General features: G+C 36.9%; 3 protein-coding genes across 5 annotated transcripts; all 3 read left to right on the top strand.

Annotated features, from left to right (window-relative positions):
- Positions 1 to 4,269: 4,269 nt before the first annotated feature.
- Positions 4,270 to 6,477, top strand: LOC135642291 (uncharacterized protein At1g66480-like). Its single transcript, XM_065158307.1, has 2 exons — positions 4,270 to 4,961; positions 5,997 to 6,477. Exons 1-2 carry the CDS (start codon positions 4,395 to 4,397, stop codon positions 6,045 to 6,047), a joined length of 618 nt encoding a protein of 205 aa, XP_065014379.1. The 5' UTR covers positions 4,270 to 4,394; the 3' UTR covers positions 6,048 to 6,477.
- A 31-nt stretch (positions 6,478 to 6,508) lies between these two features.
- On the top strand, positions 6,509 to 8,031 carry LOC103991847 (HMG-Y-related protein A-like). Its single transcript, XM_065158308.1, has one exon. The coding sequence runs from the start codon at positions 7,427 to 7,429 to the stop codon at positions 7,820 to 7,822; it is 396 nt and encodes a 131-aa protein (XP_065014380.1). The 5' UTR covers positions 6,509 to 7,426; the 3' UTR covers positions 7,823 to 8,031.
- A 7,185-nt stretch (positions 8,032 to 15,216) lies between these two features.
- On the top strand, positions 15,217 to 18,102 carry LOC135642072 (protein TIFY 6b-like). 3 transcript variants are annotated; one of them, XM_065157892.1, is made up of 7 exons: positions 15,217 to 15,475; positions 16,189 to 16,379; positions 16,465 to 16,724; positions 16,806 to 16,896; positions 16,978 to 17,341; positions 17,527 to 17,584; positions 17,721 to 18,102. In XM_065157892.1, exons 1-7 carry the CDS (start codon positions 15,406 to 15,408, stop codon positions 17,917 to 17,919), a joined length of 1,233 nt encoding a protein of 410 aa, XP_065013964.1. In that variant the 5' UTR covers positions 15,217 to 15,405; the 3' UTR covers positions 17,920 to 18,102. The 3 variants fall into 3 exon arrangements, with proteins under 3 accessions (XP_065013964.1, XP_065013963.1, XP_065013965.1); XM_065157891.1 differs by having other exon boundaries at positions 16,135 to 16,379; XM_065157893.1 differs by having other exon boundaries at positions 15,218 to 15,475; positions 16,172 to 16,379.
- Positions 18,103 to 18,572: the final 470 nt, after the last annotated feature.

Below are 18,572 nucleotides of genomic sequence, written 5' to 3'. Positions count from 1 at the left end.
TATATATATATATATATATATATATATATATATATATATATATATATATATATATATATATATATATATATATATATATATATATGGGTGATAAAATATCTCTCTCCACTAAAACTAAAAACATATAGTGACCCATAGATGTAAGCAAATATAATTACAAGAAGTTTATAAAACTATATTTCATAATAATACTTGATTATAAGATCATTGCAAACTCAAGTTTTACACTAATTCAATATAGATTAATCATACAAAAAAAATTAACTTTTATTTAATCATGATGAGTTTACCTTTATAAAAAAAAAAATATCCTAGCAATTTTAGATAAAGAATTCAACTTTCTAGAAATGTAGGAACATAATATCAAATGAATCATTTCTAGATATAAACGATGAATACCGACTCCTATCGTTTTCGCTTTAAGATATTTTTTTAATAATAAATATTATATCCTCTTTTGGTTCTTATATTAAAATGAATCTTTATTATTAGTAATATAAGTTGAAGTGTCAGAATCTATTAAATATAACGTTTGATTTGAAGCATATCAAGATCAAACTTATATCTTTTCTTTTTGAATCAAATTTTATAGCCCATCTTCACAGGATCTTTCTTACCATAGTAGTAGCATTTTATTGTGAAAAAATTTCTTTTATGAGTTTATATAGTATTTATAAACTTAGGTTATTTATATTTTAATTTTTTATTATTACCTACTCCTTGAGTAATGACCAAAATATTATGAGTTTTTTATATTTTAATATTAATTCTTTCTAAATACATATACTAGTCAATTAATTTAAGTTTCATTTATCCTTAATTTAATTATAATAAATTTTAAAATAATTAAACTAAAAAATAAAATTAAGAATAAATTATACAAGAAAAGACCCAACTACATTTATGCCCAAAGTTCTTGAGGTTACAACTTTGTTAGGCATATTGAGTTCTTAAATTCTTTAAATACTATTGTACTAAATTTTCTAATATTAGGCATATTGAGTCTTTTATTTATTTTTTAATCATTTATCTTAATTATTTATTCTATAAAACTTTCAATAGTTATGCCTATGATCCTATCAACTAGTCTGATTAAGGTCTAACATGCTTAATATAAATTACATATGTTTAAATTATTTATAATAATTTAATTTAAAAAATATAGAGACATTTACAAGATTATAATGAAGAAAGAACAAGTACAATAAAATGATATAATATTAATACTTTAAATTTTTAAATAAATATTGAACTATTTATATCATCTCTATTCCACCTTTGGGTGAAATATTGATATATCTAGTTTTTATATAAAATTATTTATAAAAGACTGATATCATCCTTGTGGAATAGTGTTGCTATCTTTGAATGTACAACTTTAAATTGTAAGGTTATCTAAAACAATATCATCTTATCCAATCATATAATTATTCGAAGTATATTCTCTTTTTGGGTTATCTAAATCTCATAATTATATGCATAATTATAAATATTATTTTTCTTAATTTTATTTATGATTAATTCCTAAATATTAATCAGCATAAGGAAAAACTGATACGATAATTGTAATCATGATGAAACATAAATTATATATTTTATATGAAAATAAATATTATTTTATAATTTTAAATATATAAATGTGAATAACCAAACAAATATCAAAGAATAATAATTAAATTTTTATTTATCATATATAAAATTTTATTAATATGTCATGTGGGAAATCTATAAAAAAAAGTTATAATTTATAATTTTTTTAATTTTATATGAAACCCTAGACTGGTCAACCCTATTTAATTGGGTAGGCTCATAATTGGGCTACTCAAATTTTGCTAATAGATTTGGATCAACCATTCGTCTAATTAGGTCTATCAAAATTAAAATTAATTAAGGTAAAAAATTAATCAAAATTTAACTTCTTCGAATTGAATTAAAACTTGATTGATCGAATCTAAATCTAATCAGGTAGTCAAAATATATTCATGATTAAGTCTGATCAAAATATTTGATTGAAATAAATTAAATTACATAATTTTATAATTAATGACAGAAAATTTTAACTTTTAAAGGGTAAAACTATAATTTAATTAGGATATATAATAAATATATATATTTTTTAAAAGGTAGAACTGTGAAAAGGATATCAGTTAAAATTAAAAGACTTATAAAGGTAAAACTATACTTTAAATAAATGAAACCCTAACTTTGGCAGCCACAACTATCATTGTGTTCCAAGGTGCCCATGCGTATAAATCAGTGGTGTAGTGGTCGTCCGCTACCTGTGGGCCTCACTAGTCGTCGTGCCTCTTCTCATGTGTCCAACTGACGACCTCACTAGTCATCGCGCCATTCTACCATATCTTGTTGTCATATTCTTTACCAGTGGAGCACCTCCATGGTGCATCATTGACCAAGTGCCATCGATGGACCATCCTTTTGTGTGGTCATGCATACATGTTGATTGACGACCCCTATGGTCGCCATAGCGCAAAACTATGCGCACACATCCATTGTGCAACTGTTGGGTACCGCGACCTTCAACATCAATCGCAATTAACAAATATAATTGCAATCGCCTACAACCAAGGTAAGCCAATCGTCATAAGGTTATTACACCTTTCAACACTTCCAATACTTATGCAACCGTTGCCCACGACTGAACTTACGACTATCAGAGATTATCACCCTCAATAATATTATCACCGATAATAAGTTGTCAATAGTGGTCCATCAATCAAACATGAGAAACCTTGTATTGCCTATAAGCAAGCAAGAGGACGAACTAGATAAAAAAGTAGATTAATAATACAAATAGATCGTTTCAGCATCATAAATCAAAATCGAAAGGTGCAAAAGAAGGGTGCTTAATCTAAATACGATCTGAAATACTTTTATGATTTGAAGTATTTGATTTCAAAATATGGCTTTGATACAAATTATATATATATAATCTATGATTATATTACCGTTATATGAAAAAATTTAATCTAGAAGTTGAAATCAAATAATAATAGATAAAATATATACTACTCAGAAATCTTTTATCTAATATGTAGGCGTATCGTTGTCAGATTCGAAAGCCATAATGATGTCGATCTGTAAGAAAAACTAAACTCGCCTTCTCCTCTCTTCATATCAGGACCACTATGAGTGATGGAATAAAAATAAAGAAGATATGAGAGAATATTTATAATCTCTTAAAAACTGATTCACGTGACTAAAGGAAGATAAGAGAACATATGTAATCTCTCAATAATATTAATTATCTATTGTCCCTAATTTAGAAATCCCTAGTAAATTATATATTTTTATTGACGAAAGAAAAGAATATATAATAAGTAATTAGGAGAATCTCTTCTATCAAAATCATCTTATATAAAATCCTATCATAATTAGACTTTCTTTCCATTGATCGATAATTATAATAAAAATCTAATCATATCTATAATATATCTTACATCTACAATATATATATATATATATATATATATATATATATATATATATATATATATATATACATATATACATCATTTTTCTACTGATAAAATTAATACTATCATCTAAATCATGATTCCAAAAACTTTACAATAGCAATCCATATATATTATACCAAATTTTAGAGGAATAAATATATATGCGCATGTATATATATCTAAGCCAAAAACATACACTTATTTTAATGAGACACGACGAGGCCAAACTCGGGACAACGAAGAGAAGCCTTCATCTCTGATCTAATTACGTGACACTCCATGTGTGAGTATCCTCTTCAATTTCTATGAGCGACATGAAGCTTCATGTGCCTCATATTTTAATCATAGTCCAAGCCATTCACACATCTTAACCGTCCATTCCATCCATATAAGGTGACAAAAGGACAGAGCCTATAAAATAAGACAAGTCGATCCCACAAATGCGAGTGAGAGTCTTGTCAATAAATGTTTGGGATGCAAGAAATGAGTTTCCATGATGACTGAGACGTGACACTTACATGCTATTGCTCCTTAGATGTTGAGGAGGATCCATACTCACCCTTACTTGTGTTTGCATCACCATAACGTCATATTTCAACACTATATATATATATATATATATCCAATCATGGATACTTATCTAATTAATACTGAACTATTTCACATGGAAGTTAATATTTATATGTATCTTGGCACTTTGAAGGCCTCGCGAGCACATGAACGAATCACTACTACAATACAATATATAACTTCCTTCCGCAGGGAAAGGATGGAGAAGAAGTGCGACCGAATTTGTTGGTTGCATTCCCCTCTATTTAATTCACTCCTCCTTCCTTTTTATCTGCTTCCTCCTCCCTTTCCCATCTTTTCCCCCATCTCTTCCAAGCCAAAAGACACAGAAACAAGAGAAGAGACAACATGGGCAACGCATTGGGTGCAAAGAAGAAGACTGCAAAGGTCATGAAGATAGACGGCACCACGTTCAAGGTGAAGCCCCCTGCGCGGGCCATCAATGTGCTCCGGGACCATCGAGGCCATGACCTCCTCGAGTCGGGAGAGGTCAGTCGCCTCGGTCTCCGGGCGAGGCCACTCGACCCGGACGCGCCGCTCAAGCCGGGGAAGCTCTACTTTCTCGTGGAGCTGCCCACCCGGCGAGCCCCGAGAAGGGCCTGGTCAGGGAAGCTCCAGGTGAGTGCCAAAGAGCGGCTGGAGAGCCTCAAGCTCACCCGCCGTTCCATGTCGGATCTCTCGCTCGCAGGTAGGTCCTTCGCCGCTGATGTCGAGGAGGCCAAGGACGGGGCGGTCCGCCTCCGGATGAGGCTACCCAAGGTGCAAGTGGAGAAGCTCATGCAGGAGAGCCGGGACGCCGCCGAGGCCGCCCAGAAGATCATGCGGCTGTGTGTGGAGAAGGACGGTGCTGCTGCTGCTACAGCGAGGGTGCTGCAGCCGATGATACCCGCTGTTCAAACCGATCGGCAAAAGGAGGTCCGTGATCTCGATCTCTCTCGCTAGCTCTGCTTGTGGTGCTGGTCGGCGAGTTAGCTCGCTAAGTTTAAAGTTAATGGGATCAGAGTTGGTCATTTCGGTTCAATTTTAAGTCCATTAGTAGCAGCTTTCTTCCTAAAAACTCCATCCATTACTTCACATGCCAAATCTAAAGCACAATAGAACTAGTCTTTAACTGTTACCACTTATAATACTGGGAAGTTGAACACTTAAAAGAAGAAGAATTTGCAATCTTCTGGTATTGGATCAAGCTCACCTTTTTATCTGCAGATCCATTCGACATGGTCATGCTCTTTGCGCTCTCTTTTTCTCTTTGATGTTGTTCGATACATTGTTTCTGATGATTGGATGCTGTAACTGCAAAACCATGGACACCTGGCACAATTTGCTGATTGATCTTAATCAAACATTTTAGTGATCTCCACTGGCTTGATCTCTTCTCATTGTCCTCACAGAATCATAGGACAGCGAGCTTTAGTTAATGTTAGTCAACTTCATTAGGAAATTGGAGAATGACTCACTCCACATGATCTCAAGGATCATAATCCAATTATTTGATAGTTTGTCCAATACTTTTACTTCTCTGTATGGCCTTTATATATATATATATATATATATATATATATTTGTTATCAGAATATTATCTTCACCTTGTTGCTAGTTGGCCAAACCCACAGCAAATTTTCTTGAGGGTTAGTCTCAATGACCAACTCCCTCTCCCTGAAGTACCAAAGATCCTTACTCCATTGATTCGGTACAACTTTCCCGCAAACACTGGCTTCATATAAAACTCCTCCGCTTCCATCGACAAATCAGGTCTACCTGTACCTCCTACATATGGTTCTTGAAGATGACCAACCTTCTATGAATGTATTCTTGTATAGGCTACACCATATTAATTTTTACGACAATGACAAGATAAACTTCTTAAGTAGCTTGGTGCAGTATTAGATTGTTATCTATGAATTGGTCCAAGGCTCTGCTGATTTGTGTTTCCACACATCACTGTTACAGAGGCAAACGAGGTTCGCTGTCACTCCAGACGAGATTATTGCGTATGTTTAGTAGGCCAGGAGAAGAGAGTGTTACTTGCGGGTCGAACATGAGAAGCTGCTCATGGCTTCCTATTACCTGCCACAGTAGCTTCTGTTATGTTCTTTCTTCTTGCCTGGACTCAATCATGTGATGGAGAAGATGGGTTCCCATGTGATGGAGTCAGGGCTTTGTTTCCGCCAGCAAATGTGCTCTGTCATGCACGTATGGGGTTCCCTCTTTTCTGTTGTTCATGATCGTGATCTCTCCTCTTCTTCCTTGGGGGCAAAAGATAAAAGAAGCTTCAGAAAGGTAAGCATCAGCTGAAACTTCATGTTATGAGTCGATATGGAGCATATGCTATTCTCTTCACATGGACAGCAAATCATACTGGTAAAATGAGGTGTCTGGTGATAGAAAATATCAACAATACCAGAATAAAATTATCTTGCAGACAACGAAGGTTCATAATATAAGATCTATCCAATCCAACTGCCTCAATATCTATATTGTAACACTTCAACTTAGTCCCACGTTGGAAGTGGTAATCTTCGAGTGATGGACGAATTTTGGCTAACTTATATTAATATTTTAGGTTAATGATTTAAAGATAATAAAATTAGTATTTTGGAGATCGAATAGGTAAATTACTCCATTAGATTGGTCTCTTTCGCAGAGCATTTTTCTTAGGGGGGTGTGACGACTAATAAATGATACATTTTTTTTACTTGATCGAAAAAAATCATCTTATACCAATAAGATGTTATTATTATTATTATTAGGTGAGCATATAATTATCCACTGTGCGTTGAGGATAACACATACCGACCACCATATAATGCCCTTTAACTTGAAGACTTGAAAGATGGGCATAATGAACGTCAACTTGATCGATGGATTATGTGCGAAAAGACCGATCCGTGTGATGTCCATCTCCCACCGCTCGCCGCGATCCGATGATCCCCGCCGTCATCTCTCATCGAGCCGTTCGTCATCACTTCCCGACGAGCACATCCCCCTTCTTTCACCTTGCATTTCGTCGTCCTCGTCATTTAATTATGTTTTTCTGGTATTTCTTTGTATTTGTTTAATCTTTTGTGTTCTTCCTTGCCCATTTCTCCCCTCAATTCAGTCCTGCAGATCCGTCCGTCTTCCCCCTTTAAAAGCCCTCTCAATCCTCTGTAACCCAACCCCCATAACATTCCATCCCCTAACCCGAATCCTTTTCTTCTTCCTCTTCTCTTCTCTTCTCTTCTCATACAGACTCGATACAAAACGCATATATTCCATGGCTAGCGGTACTGAAGAAGGCAGCAAAAGCATACCCTGACGTACGTTAAGAATCTTCCGGTTCATGTTGTCCATTATAATAGATTCTTTGTCATAAATTCTCCAATATGCGGTAACGAAAGATGATACTGGAGGCGATCTCGGCGCTGAGCGACAAGAACGGGTGTAATAAGTCTGCCATATCGAAGTACACGGAGACCAAGTATGGCAACCTACTGCCGTCACACTGGTCGCTGCTGACGGCCCACTTGGCCGGCATGAAGGACAGCGGCAGCCTGCTGTTTATCACGAACAACTACTTCAAGCCCAAGCTGATTCCCCGAGGCACCGTCCTCCCGCCGCCGCGCCCCCGCAGGCGGCCCCCCAAGCCCAAGGACCTCCTCGCCGCCGCCGTCGCCAAGTTCGCCGCTGGATTCTCCCGGCCCCCCTTGGGCGCCCGCCCACAGCCGTTAAGCCCACTGATTCTGCTACTACTGGTGGTGGGTCTCGGCCTCTCTAGGCGAAGCCTGAGCTGGTGAACGATGCGGTCTGACGGCGGCAAACAGGGAACAAGTGTTGAGGTCGACCGCTGACCTCTTAAACTTCCTGCTGTTTCTTGCCGTAATTGTTGCGCGTAAAGATGCACATAGTCAGGATTGTGGTGTACGTACATTTCGCTGAGCTTTTTTCATTTAGGATTATTTTCTCTGGGATGTGAATTTTGTAGTGCTCTTTTTCTTTTATTTTAACTGTTAAATATCCCCTCCTATTAGAACTGTTTGTGTTAATTGTGTGCTCTTTGCTGGCTCAATGAAATCTAGCAAGCATTAATTATCTAATAAAAAAAAAATGCAACAATCACCTTCAAACAAGCATCAGCTGCAATTATTTACTTCCTTTCCTCTTCATAAATCTGCAACATCTGCATGCTGTTTTCAGTCATCCTCTACCTCCTGTAACAATGACACGGAAAGCCCATGGGAGACAAGTACAGGTGACGAAGCACACTTAGAGAGGTCTACTCTTCAGGATAGTCTATGCATATAGTTCGACTTTACTGCAGCAGCACATGGGTTCTAATGAGTCGGTGTCTTTTGTCCCGACAAACCTCTTCCGCTGTGCCTCTTCAGATCCTGGAGTTGTCGTCTTCAACCTGATTGGCCAGCGTGGTGCCATTGGAGCTCGGTTGCCAGGGAACAAAAGGAAGCGCAGTGATTGGTTGCATGTTCTGGTGGCATTTTGCCCATGTTCTTGTCATCACCACGTATAACTAAGACAGGGAATGGTGTGTTCATCAGGACATGAGTTTCGTCATGTTCACCATATGCATGGGAGATTGCCAATATCAGATGGAAAACTGAGAAGCATTTCACATTGTAATAGTTAAGGTTGAGGTAAAAAGTAAGATTGTAGCGAGTCCAATATAACCCTTAGCTAGACTAACACATGAAGAACTTGTTAATATCAAGGAGAATACAGTCTTTCATGTAGCTGGTATCATCATAGTTCATGTGTCGTGTGTGAAAATATTTTCATGCGATTCTGCATGCACACTCTCTTTGCCACATCGTTTGCATTCCAAATGAGATGATTATGCACTAAAATGAATGTGTGTCCAATCATGGATATAACTCTGGTAATCCTATCACATCCATCTCATGTAATTCCAACTCAATATAGCGTATCGTGTCATTTAGTGCTACTTAAATTAACTCGCATTCGTTGCAGCAAATATAATCAAATCATTCAGGTGTTAAGGGAAGTATTACTCAGACCTGTGCCTTGTAGCATAATTGAAACCATAAAGCCTTCGGAATTAGCATGCTTATTACCAAACACTAATAGGATTATATATCTTCGTCAATAAAAATTCTCTAACTTTTTTTGTTAAACAAAAAGGTTATTGAGGAAAATGAGCCAAATATTGCTGTTCGACATCATCGAGTAAAAGAGATTTTGATCAGAAAGAAGAGAGAACGACTTAAGAGAAGGCAGCAAATGGATGATATTGATCGTTTAATTTATTGCTCCTGATAAATTACACTTGGTTGCCAAGAGATTAAATCAACAATACTTATGCACATCAAGAGAAGCTCACATACTGCTGTTATATGACCATCCAATTCTTCTCAAAAGGCTTTCTTTAGTGCAAATGAATGGTTAAGTGATCGATCTATGCTCGTCGACTAATAGAACAGCAGTAGTAAACTTGGTTACGGTGTCTATGTTCTCAATTGATATTAATTTGACTAGAATTATTGATAGTCTTGCCGCATATTGTTTCTGTTCTCCAATAAACAATTGAAGATTTCACTCAATCCTCATTTGTCATTTATCATTTTTTTTATTGCTTCCCTTATGAGGAACAAAACACCAAAACTAAGAGACCAAACAAACATAAAGTAGAAAATATTATGTTTGAAATTCTAATGATTCTTTCATATAAACCCAATGATTTGTACTTTTTGCGTGATTGGTTATTAATTGGTTTGGGTAAATTTAGGTTATTATTTGGGTCGACTCCTTTCTAAGAAGGATATGGGTAGAAAAATATATATTAAATTTATAATTTAAATTATTATAAATACATGAGTCTTGAATCGAAACAAGTAAAATAAATTTATGGGTGTTATACATATTGCTATTCTTAGCAATAATTCATCTAATATATTCTTTTTCTCGTATACCTAAGCTTGTTTGACTTAATAATAAATAATATACTCGTCAATTGAGCTTGGAACAAATACGAATAAAAGATAAATATTTGGGATGGATTCAATTATCTAAATAATTAATCAAGTTTATTAAAAGTAGAATAAAAGTCATGGGTATCTTATGTTGTGGAGAAAGTGGACTTCTTGCAATTGCAATTATAGTGACACTTATTCACCTAGCAAGATGTTGTCACCACGCTTCCCTAATAATTTGCAATATATCCATGCACTAGATGGTTACATTTAGATATTGGAAAGCATGTTAGCATGTCTAAATTTACTTCATTAAGGAAATTTCTTTCATTACCAAATAGTCCTCGAAAGGATATCAGTTAGAAGTTCATATATATTCTTTCCTTACTTTTTAAGTGACATATATGATAAATAAGACTTAAATGGGCGAAATAAATCCTCTAACGATGAAGGAATATTTAGCAGCATGCATTATAATAATGATAAAGATGAAGGTGCGCATATCAAGATCTCTCTCTCTCTCTCTCTCTCTCTCTCCGTAGCTATTTTTGACCATCTAAAAAAGGATTGAACACGCAATAAATGAGATTCAACCTGATTGAGAGGCCAAGTGGGGGACATGATTAGTGCTAATTATTAATTAGATAAGCCACAAGTCAAATGACGTTTTGTATATCTTAATCATCAACCCAATTCATTTTGCCCGAGAACAGCAGAGCACATTGTCTAATCACTAATGGCAGACACAAAGTCTAAGAGACCCAACTCATTCAACCCATATAGCTTTTCATGTCGGCAGACCTCGTGCCTTACAAGCCTCCGGTTTGGTGACTTCTCTGGATTTTTCCTTACGTGTGGTTACAAAGGATATTGAGTTTGACTAAGAATTTCTTGTAATTTTTCCCTTTTTATTTGTCCATATTATTTTGGATTTTTTTTTCTTGGAGTTTTTTTTATATATTTTTTTAAAATAATCCCGATCTTTCATCTCTTAACAAATACATACCAATTTCATCCTATCGTGAGAGTCCTCCTCATGTCTCTTTTTCTCTTTTCCTTTTTGTTATCATGATTACTATCGCACTTGCTTTCTCTCCCCTTTATTAAAATCAGTATATTATTAGTTTGATTAAGACTTAATAATATCAAATTTTAATAAAAAATATATATATTAAGAGAGTAGAAAATAAGGATAATAAGATAGAAATGATAGGATCGAGACAAAGGTATTGGTACGAAAGATTCGAAATAATTTTATATTTTAAAAATATAAAAATATTATGTGAAAATTAAATCAAAAGTGAGCGCTCTAAAAGAAAGGGGTAAAAACATGATATTTTTAAGGAAATTTATCTTATTATTTTTTTCATTCTCGAATTTTTAGGAAGAACTAAAAAATCTTTGAATAAAAAAGATGGTTTCTGAAGTCTTTAAATGTGCAAAAGGGACACGTGTTGCTGTGCGGTGAGTGGCTTTAAGACAATTCCCCTGCAGCCAATCGTGGATGGTCGTTGGAACACAATATTCCTCGGCGATTGCCACTGACCACGACGAAACCTCGGCCACTTAAAAGACAACTCGCGGGCCCCACCGGACGGGGCTCCAACCTGGCACTTCCCATTAATGGAAGTCCCCTGGCGCCGGGGAACGTATAAGTCGGCATCTCCTCGCCGAATATATCGGCCAAGGAAAGGACACCTGTGACTGCTAATCAAACTTTGCCACATTAATCATGATTCCAAGACAACCAGGTTAGCTGTTAATCCTCTTCTCTAATCGAGTTGGGTGCATTGTCTCGAGGCCTAATTACGTACATCTCGTGTCCAAAATATGGCATTAGGTGACTGAGCCACTTGTCCTTTACAAAAGGACAAGTCTCCACAACGACAAATCTTGTGCATATGATAATATTCCACTTGCAATTTGGATAGGTTGTGGAGAAGACCATGGTGGTGCGCATATAAGTGGAGGATTACATAAATGAGAGGACCACGAACACCACATCTTAAGAAATTGGTCTCTTTGGAGGTATAAAATAATAAGATAATGGTAGCAATTGGGTTAAGAAAATGGCACACATGTAGTGTCCCCAATGCAGGTAGTCAAAAAAGACTTGAGATGCATGTTAAGAATAGATAACGTAATAAATTATGTTTTGTGTAGGTGCACCTGATGCAGGTTATTTCTTTCACCCATGTGATATAGAATAAAAATAAGAGATGATCAACTAGTTGAAAAATCAAAAAGTAACAATAATACTAAGTTCATGACACAAAAATAATCCTTTTATTTGAAAGAGTAAAATACTTTTAAAAAATGTAGATCATTACCATACCATGAAAATAATAAAACTTATGTCTATTGTTTTATTCACAACATATTCTCTAGTCTGCGTGCAGGAGACGAATTAATAGCACACGAAGCATATGGTTTATATTATCATAAAGTTCAAGAGTCAGCAGCAACTTGATGTGATCTAATGCTTAGATCTTACATGATGGAGATGTGATAAGAGGATTCATTCAACTGGGAATGCAATATACTATTGCATGTGGAAGAAGTGAAAGGATGGAGAGGGTGTGTGAGCAGTGCGTAGCTTTATGCAATTAAAGTTAGCTTTTATTGCTTTTAATAAACTTAAAGGGAGTTTGAAAGCACCTCATGCTCACCCACTTCCCCCAAGTCCCGTCTCATTCATCTCTTTGTTTAATGGGTGGTATTCTGCAGTCCATGATTGCACAAATAGAATGTGGATGCCAGTACATGTTGCATGACATCATGAGCTATCCATGCCCAATAAAAAGCATACTGAAGTGAGAGAATAAAGGAGATGGTAATCAACGTGCATGCTCTCGTGTGGTTACCACACATGTAAGAAACATGGTTGGCTGTGGGGAGTTTGTCTACGAACGAGGGATAGCCACATGGGCTCATCGAAAGAGTTAAATTAACTCATCATGCGTTACCATGTGCAAATATATTATGATAAGATCTATGAACATGAAGTGGGCAATAGGACATCTGTATCAACTATTGATTCTTTGATGTGATGACTTAAGATATAGAAGACAATGCATCAATATGGGGTTTACTTATGCAAAAGCAAATGCATCAAATTAAACAAAACAAAACACGAAAGGAAGTATATATATATATATATATATATATATATATATATATATATATATATATATATATATATATATATATATATATATATATATAACATATTACCTTTAAGAACACATTGTGATGCTAAAATTATTAAAACTATTGCAAGGTTTTTGATATTCTTTATTTACCTAAACAAACTAATAGTATATGTATGCTATACCAAAACAAATAGGCTATATCCAAACTATACAAAAAAAAAAAATTAATTAAAATCACTGTAAGGTCATTGACTCAAGTTTTGCACAAGTCTCAAAAACTAGGTTTTCAAACAGATAGAGAGCTGCTTGGGCATAATGTACGCAATGAATTTGGTTATTACGAATTGATATTATAGAGTGCATCAAATGCAATTTGCCCTAAACTTCAATTTTTGGATTGACATGTTACCATACAATGAGTATAGAATTAGTCATTGATGATTCATTACATAGATTTAAACTCTGATAAGGCATATTTTGGTATCGCCTATGTGGACTCGCAGATATGACGATGCATACGTGGAACCTTAAGTATAATATGGCGCACAATACACATGTGACGGACAATCGCTTGTCGCCCCCTCTATATGAATAACATCATCACGATACAATCGTCTTGGAAAGCTCGGGGCGATGCCGCGCGATGCCAATCTGTCCAGGTTGGTTGACGATCGCACAAAAGCTTAAGCCGACTACTTAAGGAGCCAACCGTAGTTAATTGATCCCGTATGACCAACTCATCCTCGTATGTATAATAGCTAACCCTCCTTAATCAAGAGGAGGAGGACTTTTCATATATTTAACTCACTCTTATTCCACTAAATGCTAATTTAAGCTTTGGAGAGGTTGAGTCGAAAAATTTCCCTCTCAACCTCGACCTGTGTGTAGGGTCCGATGAGAAAAAACAGGCAACAAGACTCATAGCTTAATCTGACCCAACACACATGTATGCTCCCCAAGTCTCCGCATGGATAACCTTGCACATCCGGGATCGGATTGAACCGTGCTAACTCCTCGACCATGACATAGAGATTCAGTAACAAACTCCACAAATTATACAACGACAAAAAGTAGGCCTAACCTTAAATCTTATTTGCGATATGATCAATTAAACCTTTTATTTCTTATTTCTTGCTTTCTTAAATTAAGTTCTACTACTTACATTTGTCACCAAAAAAAAAAAACCTTTATCCTGTAATTTCGTTGATGGCCACCTACCATGTAGCAGCTGATCATGATCCAAGAAACAGACAGAGGTTTTGACCAGAAAATTACAGTGCCCAATATGGCCAGAGTCCGAGGGGTGCCGCATCTGTCAAAGTACATCCATCCATCGTGACACAAATTTGGGCCAGTCATGGGACCATGTGATGATGATGGTAATGGATGGTTTGAAAAGAACGAGGTTTACTTTTCTTTTCGAAAAAGAAAAAAAAAAAAATATATATATATATATATATATATATATATATATTTGTCGAAATTGAGTGTGTTATATAAATGAGAACGATAACAAAGTCAAACAATTTGGTAAATAAGAAAGAGAAATATAATAAATAGTTGAGGGTGACCGAGCGATCCGCTTCCGGTTCGGCCTGAGGCGTCGAATTAACCGCCGCGTCGAAACGGCTCCCCACCCCACGATTTCTTATCCGCCCTCGTGATCGCCTCCCGAGACGCGCACACAAATCTAAAAAGGAAAAAAAAAAACGTGTCGAGCACGTGTCGATCTCGGGCCGCCCGCTTCGCAGGTTGGGACCGCCGCGGAAGTCGAAGCAGAAGCATAATTTACTTATTTAAATCTACTCGGCGGACATACCTGCCTTTGATTGGAGAAAAACAATATGCAAGCGGGCCCGACGCTGGCTTTTAGTGATAAGACAGGTGTGTTTGTGCGGAGAAAAGCAGAAAAGGGGCGAAAGTATGGCTCTTCCGGGAATCTCTTTGGCGGGCCGAACACGTGGGGGAGGTGACCGGCACCAGCCAGTCGCCCCAACCGGATGGCCCGGCATCCCCCTCCCACCCTTGTAAATCCTTGTCTGTATTAACCACCGCATGCCAATTCCTCCTCTAAATTGCCTTGTTATTTAAAAGTGTTTTTGTTTTTATAAAGCCTTTGGTCCTTCTCGGAAGGGAGCGTCAGGGAGGAGAGAGAGAGAGAGAGAGAGAGAGCGAGGAAGGGAGAGGCGAGGAGAGACGTTTAGGAACAGTAAGGGGGACGAGGAGGCGGTACGAAGTGATCCAGATCTGTCGGCGTGTTCCAGGAAGTGATCCTTTGGATTTATGATGGAGAGAGACTTCTTGGGCATGAGTGGTGGGAAGGAGGACACCAAAGGGAGCCGGCATGATGCAGGTGTACCTTTTAGGCGCAATAGGTTTAAATTTTGTTCTTTTTTATCTTGTTTTCATTGATCTACCGAGCTCTGCCTCATAGGCTTCATGTTTAATATTTTTAGAGTTGTTATACTTGCGTTGCTATTTTGTTGATCTTGTGGATTTATCTATTTTTGGTTGTCAACAAAGCCCCTACTTGTAAACAAAGCCTAACTAGGAGAAATGATGTTCTTATGGTGGTAGGATTAATCCAAGGTTTTGATTACCTTCTGTTTCTTGTGGTGTTAGCTAGATAAGGTTAGCCTTAATTCCTGAATAATCCTTTTGGATTTTGGATGCTGCGTCTTTCGTTTCCATTGCTTAAAACTAGATTTGCAATTTATCTTATGAACGAGCCACTCAGTTTTATGTTCTTGGTAAAATATTGAAGCCTGTGGCTCAATTTATAAGGAAATAAATAGTGTAATTTACAGATTAATTTCCTTATTCTCCTTTATGTTGAACACAGAGTGAGTACCACAGGTTGTCTTTTTTTTTTTTTTAATATATAAAAAAGAAAGTTGAAGATGTCAGCTAACTTAGAAAAGAAAAAAATGTTAGGAGTATTTTCCTACATGATTATGAAATTTTGACTTTGAAATGGGTATTATTCTTTCTAATCTATATTTTGTTTTAAAGCTGAGATTAATGGTGAATGGCCGCAATCTCATTCTAGACTTGGTGCCTCTGTAGGCTCGGCCGTTCGGTGGCCTTTCACCAACAAGGCCTCTGCTATGCAGCAATTCATGCTCCACAAGGCTGCGCAAGAGGAGAGGGCAAACAAGTACAGATTTGATCGATTGTCCTCTCCCACGTTTCATCCTGTTTCGGTTGTTGATGCCTTCGAGGCCGATCGCAGTGACTTCTCTGCATTGGCACAGCAGGTGTGTGTACATCTTCGGGTCGTTAACCTCGTTACGCAACACTGGAATTGTTTTTATCAAACTGACACATTCTTGTATCTTCTAGAGATCATTCAGCCTGCATGATTACCAGCCTCAGGCCACTACGACCTTTAGTTCTTCCACACGCCAGTCGAGTGAAGCCGGAACATTCCCTGTGGTTTCACATCATTCCCTTCCCATTACAACTAATAGCCCTTTCTTCAAGATTCATGGCACCCAGAGTGCTCCGAATATCATGATAACCAATTTAAATCAGCAGCCTCTCGCAGGAGTTGCATTGAACACCCCTGTTGTTAATACTTGTGTTGGAGCCCTTCCATCATGGTAAGAAAAGTGTCGTTATCGTTAATGGGCATGCCAGTATCGTTGTTGTCTTTGTCTCTTATAATGGATTCCTTCATACAGGAACATGCCCAAACCGGCCCCGACGAGTGCACAGCTAACTATATTTTATGCTGGCACTGTTAATGTATATGATGATGTCTCTTTTGATAAGGTATGGTGGGTATGATCTACCGGAGGTTGAAATGTTGATTTCATAATGGTGAAGCTGTTTTCCTAACATCTGTTCTTTCAGGCTCAAGCAATTTTGATGCTGGCAAGTAACGGATCCAATGGGGCTTCAAATGCTTCAAGATCTGAAGCACCTTTGTCGGTCACACCTCTGGTTCCACCTAAAATTTCTGGATCTGATGGGTTAAATGCAAAGCAGATCTTGAACCCGACTCCAATTCGTGTGGCATCACCCTGCTCAGTCTTCTCGAACCCGATACCGGTGACCTTGCACACGGTGGCTAACTCAAGTAGTGTAAGTAGCACCAAAAATGATTCAGTTGGTGCGAAGGTTGTTGGTACCTTGTCCCCCTCAACGCAGCAAGGGCCACCCAGAACATCTTCCGCTGCTGTAGGCTCTATAACTAGTGCAGCTATCATGCCCCGAGGTATATTTTGTTTTAAGGATGATCAGGTGTGCATAATTGAATAGGTGGATTGCATGGAAATTAATTGCACAAGAAATATGTCACAATCATTCTCTTCTTCTTCTTCTTCTACAATCAAGCCATACACAGGCTTTTTTTTTTTTGTAGTGGTTTCATCTAATTAGATTGGTGATATATGTATGCAGCTGTACCTCAAGCTCGGAAGGCATCATTAGCACGATTTCTTGAAAAACGTAAGGAAAGGTAGGTTTATCATGTTCATATATGTCTTTGTTGCTCATTAGAATGCTTATGTCTTCAAGAAATATGCTTTCGATCGACCCGAGTTTTTTTTGCACTAAGCTGTTGATTTTCTTTCGATGCCTTATTACTTTTACAGGGTGAACGATGCGATGCCCTATTCTTGCATCAAGAAAACCTCAGAGATTGGTAGCGGACTTGAGAGTGCCAGTGCATCGAGCATTTCTTCATTAGCTGATGTCAATGTTTCAAGTAACCGAGAGGACTCATCGGATTTAAGGAACCAAAAGAGTGGTATCAGCTATGGGGATTCTCTAAGTACTAAATTAAGGATATAGAGAATGTTATGTATTCGAGCCCCCGACTGCAGTGTTTTCAAAATCAAATTGGAGGACTTATCATATGTTCTGTCAAATAGAATGGCTTTCATAAGTAAATGTGATTGGAGCTGTTCAAACATTAATGAGAGAACTCTGTGTAAAACTTTCCTGTCAATGTATTCTACAACTAAATTTCATTTACGGGGCATCAGATACTCAAGTCGCAATTTTGTTAGTTGGCTTTCATGATGCTCGGTATATGACTAGATTTTACATTTCCATCTTTTCCTATTGTACTTGTAAATACATACGGGGATTCTTGTAAAGTTGGGAAGACTACCATTAAATACAAGATTCACTCGGGTAGATTTGCATATATTGATTGTCATCACAGGACATCTTCTTCTCCATGACAAAAAAGAATGTTTCAAGTGCGAAATATTAAAACAAGGATGCAACATAGTCTCGAAGATTACTTGAAAGGTTCATGGCAAGTTGATAAAAAGAAAAGGAAGGATGCACGCATCATCATCTCAAGATTCACTTGTTAGCTTATGACAAGTTGGTATTGTATATTTCTTGTGTTTTCCCTAGGAATATGGAGTCGAGTGGAGGGCTGCAAAAGAACCTTCGACTATTTTGGTCTTAAGTTGTAGAGAAGTTAGGAAATG

Source organism: Musa acuminata, chromosome BXJ3-7, assembly GCF_036884655.1.
Source record: "Musa acuminata AAA Group cultivar baxijiao chromosome BXJ3-7, Cavendish_Baxijiao_AAA, whole genome shotgun sequence".
NCBI classification, from domain to species: domain Eukaryota; kingdom Viridiplantae; phylum Streptophyta; class Magnoliopsida; order Zingiberales; family Musaceae; genus Musa; species Musa acuminata.
Note: the sequence above shows the minus strand (reverse complement) of the source record. Positions and strands in the feature narration are given on the sequence as shown.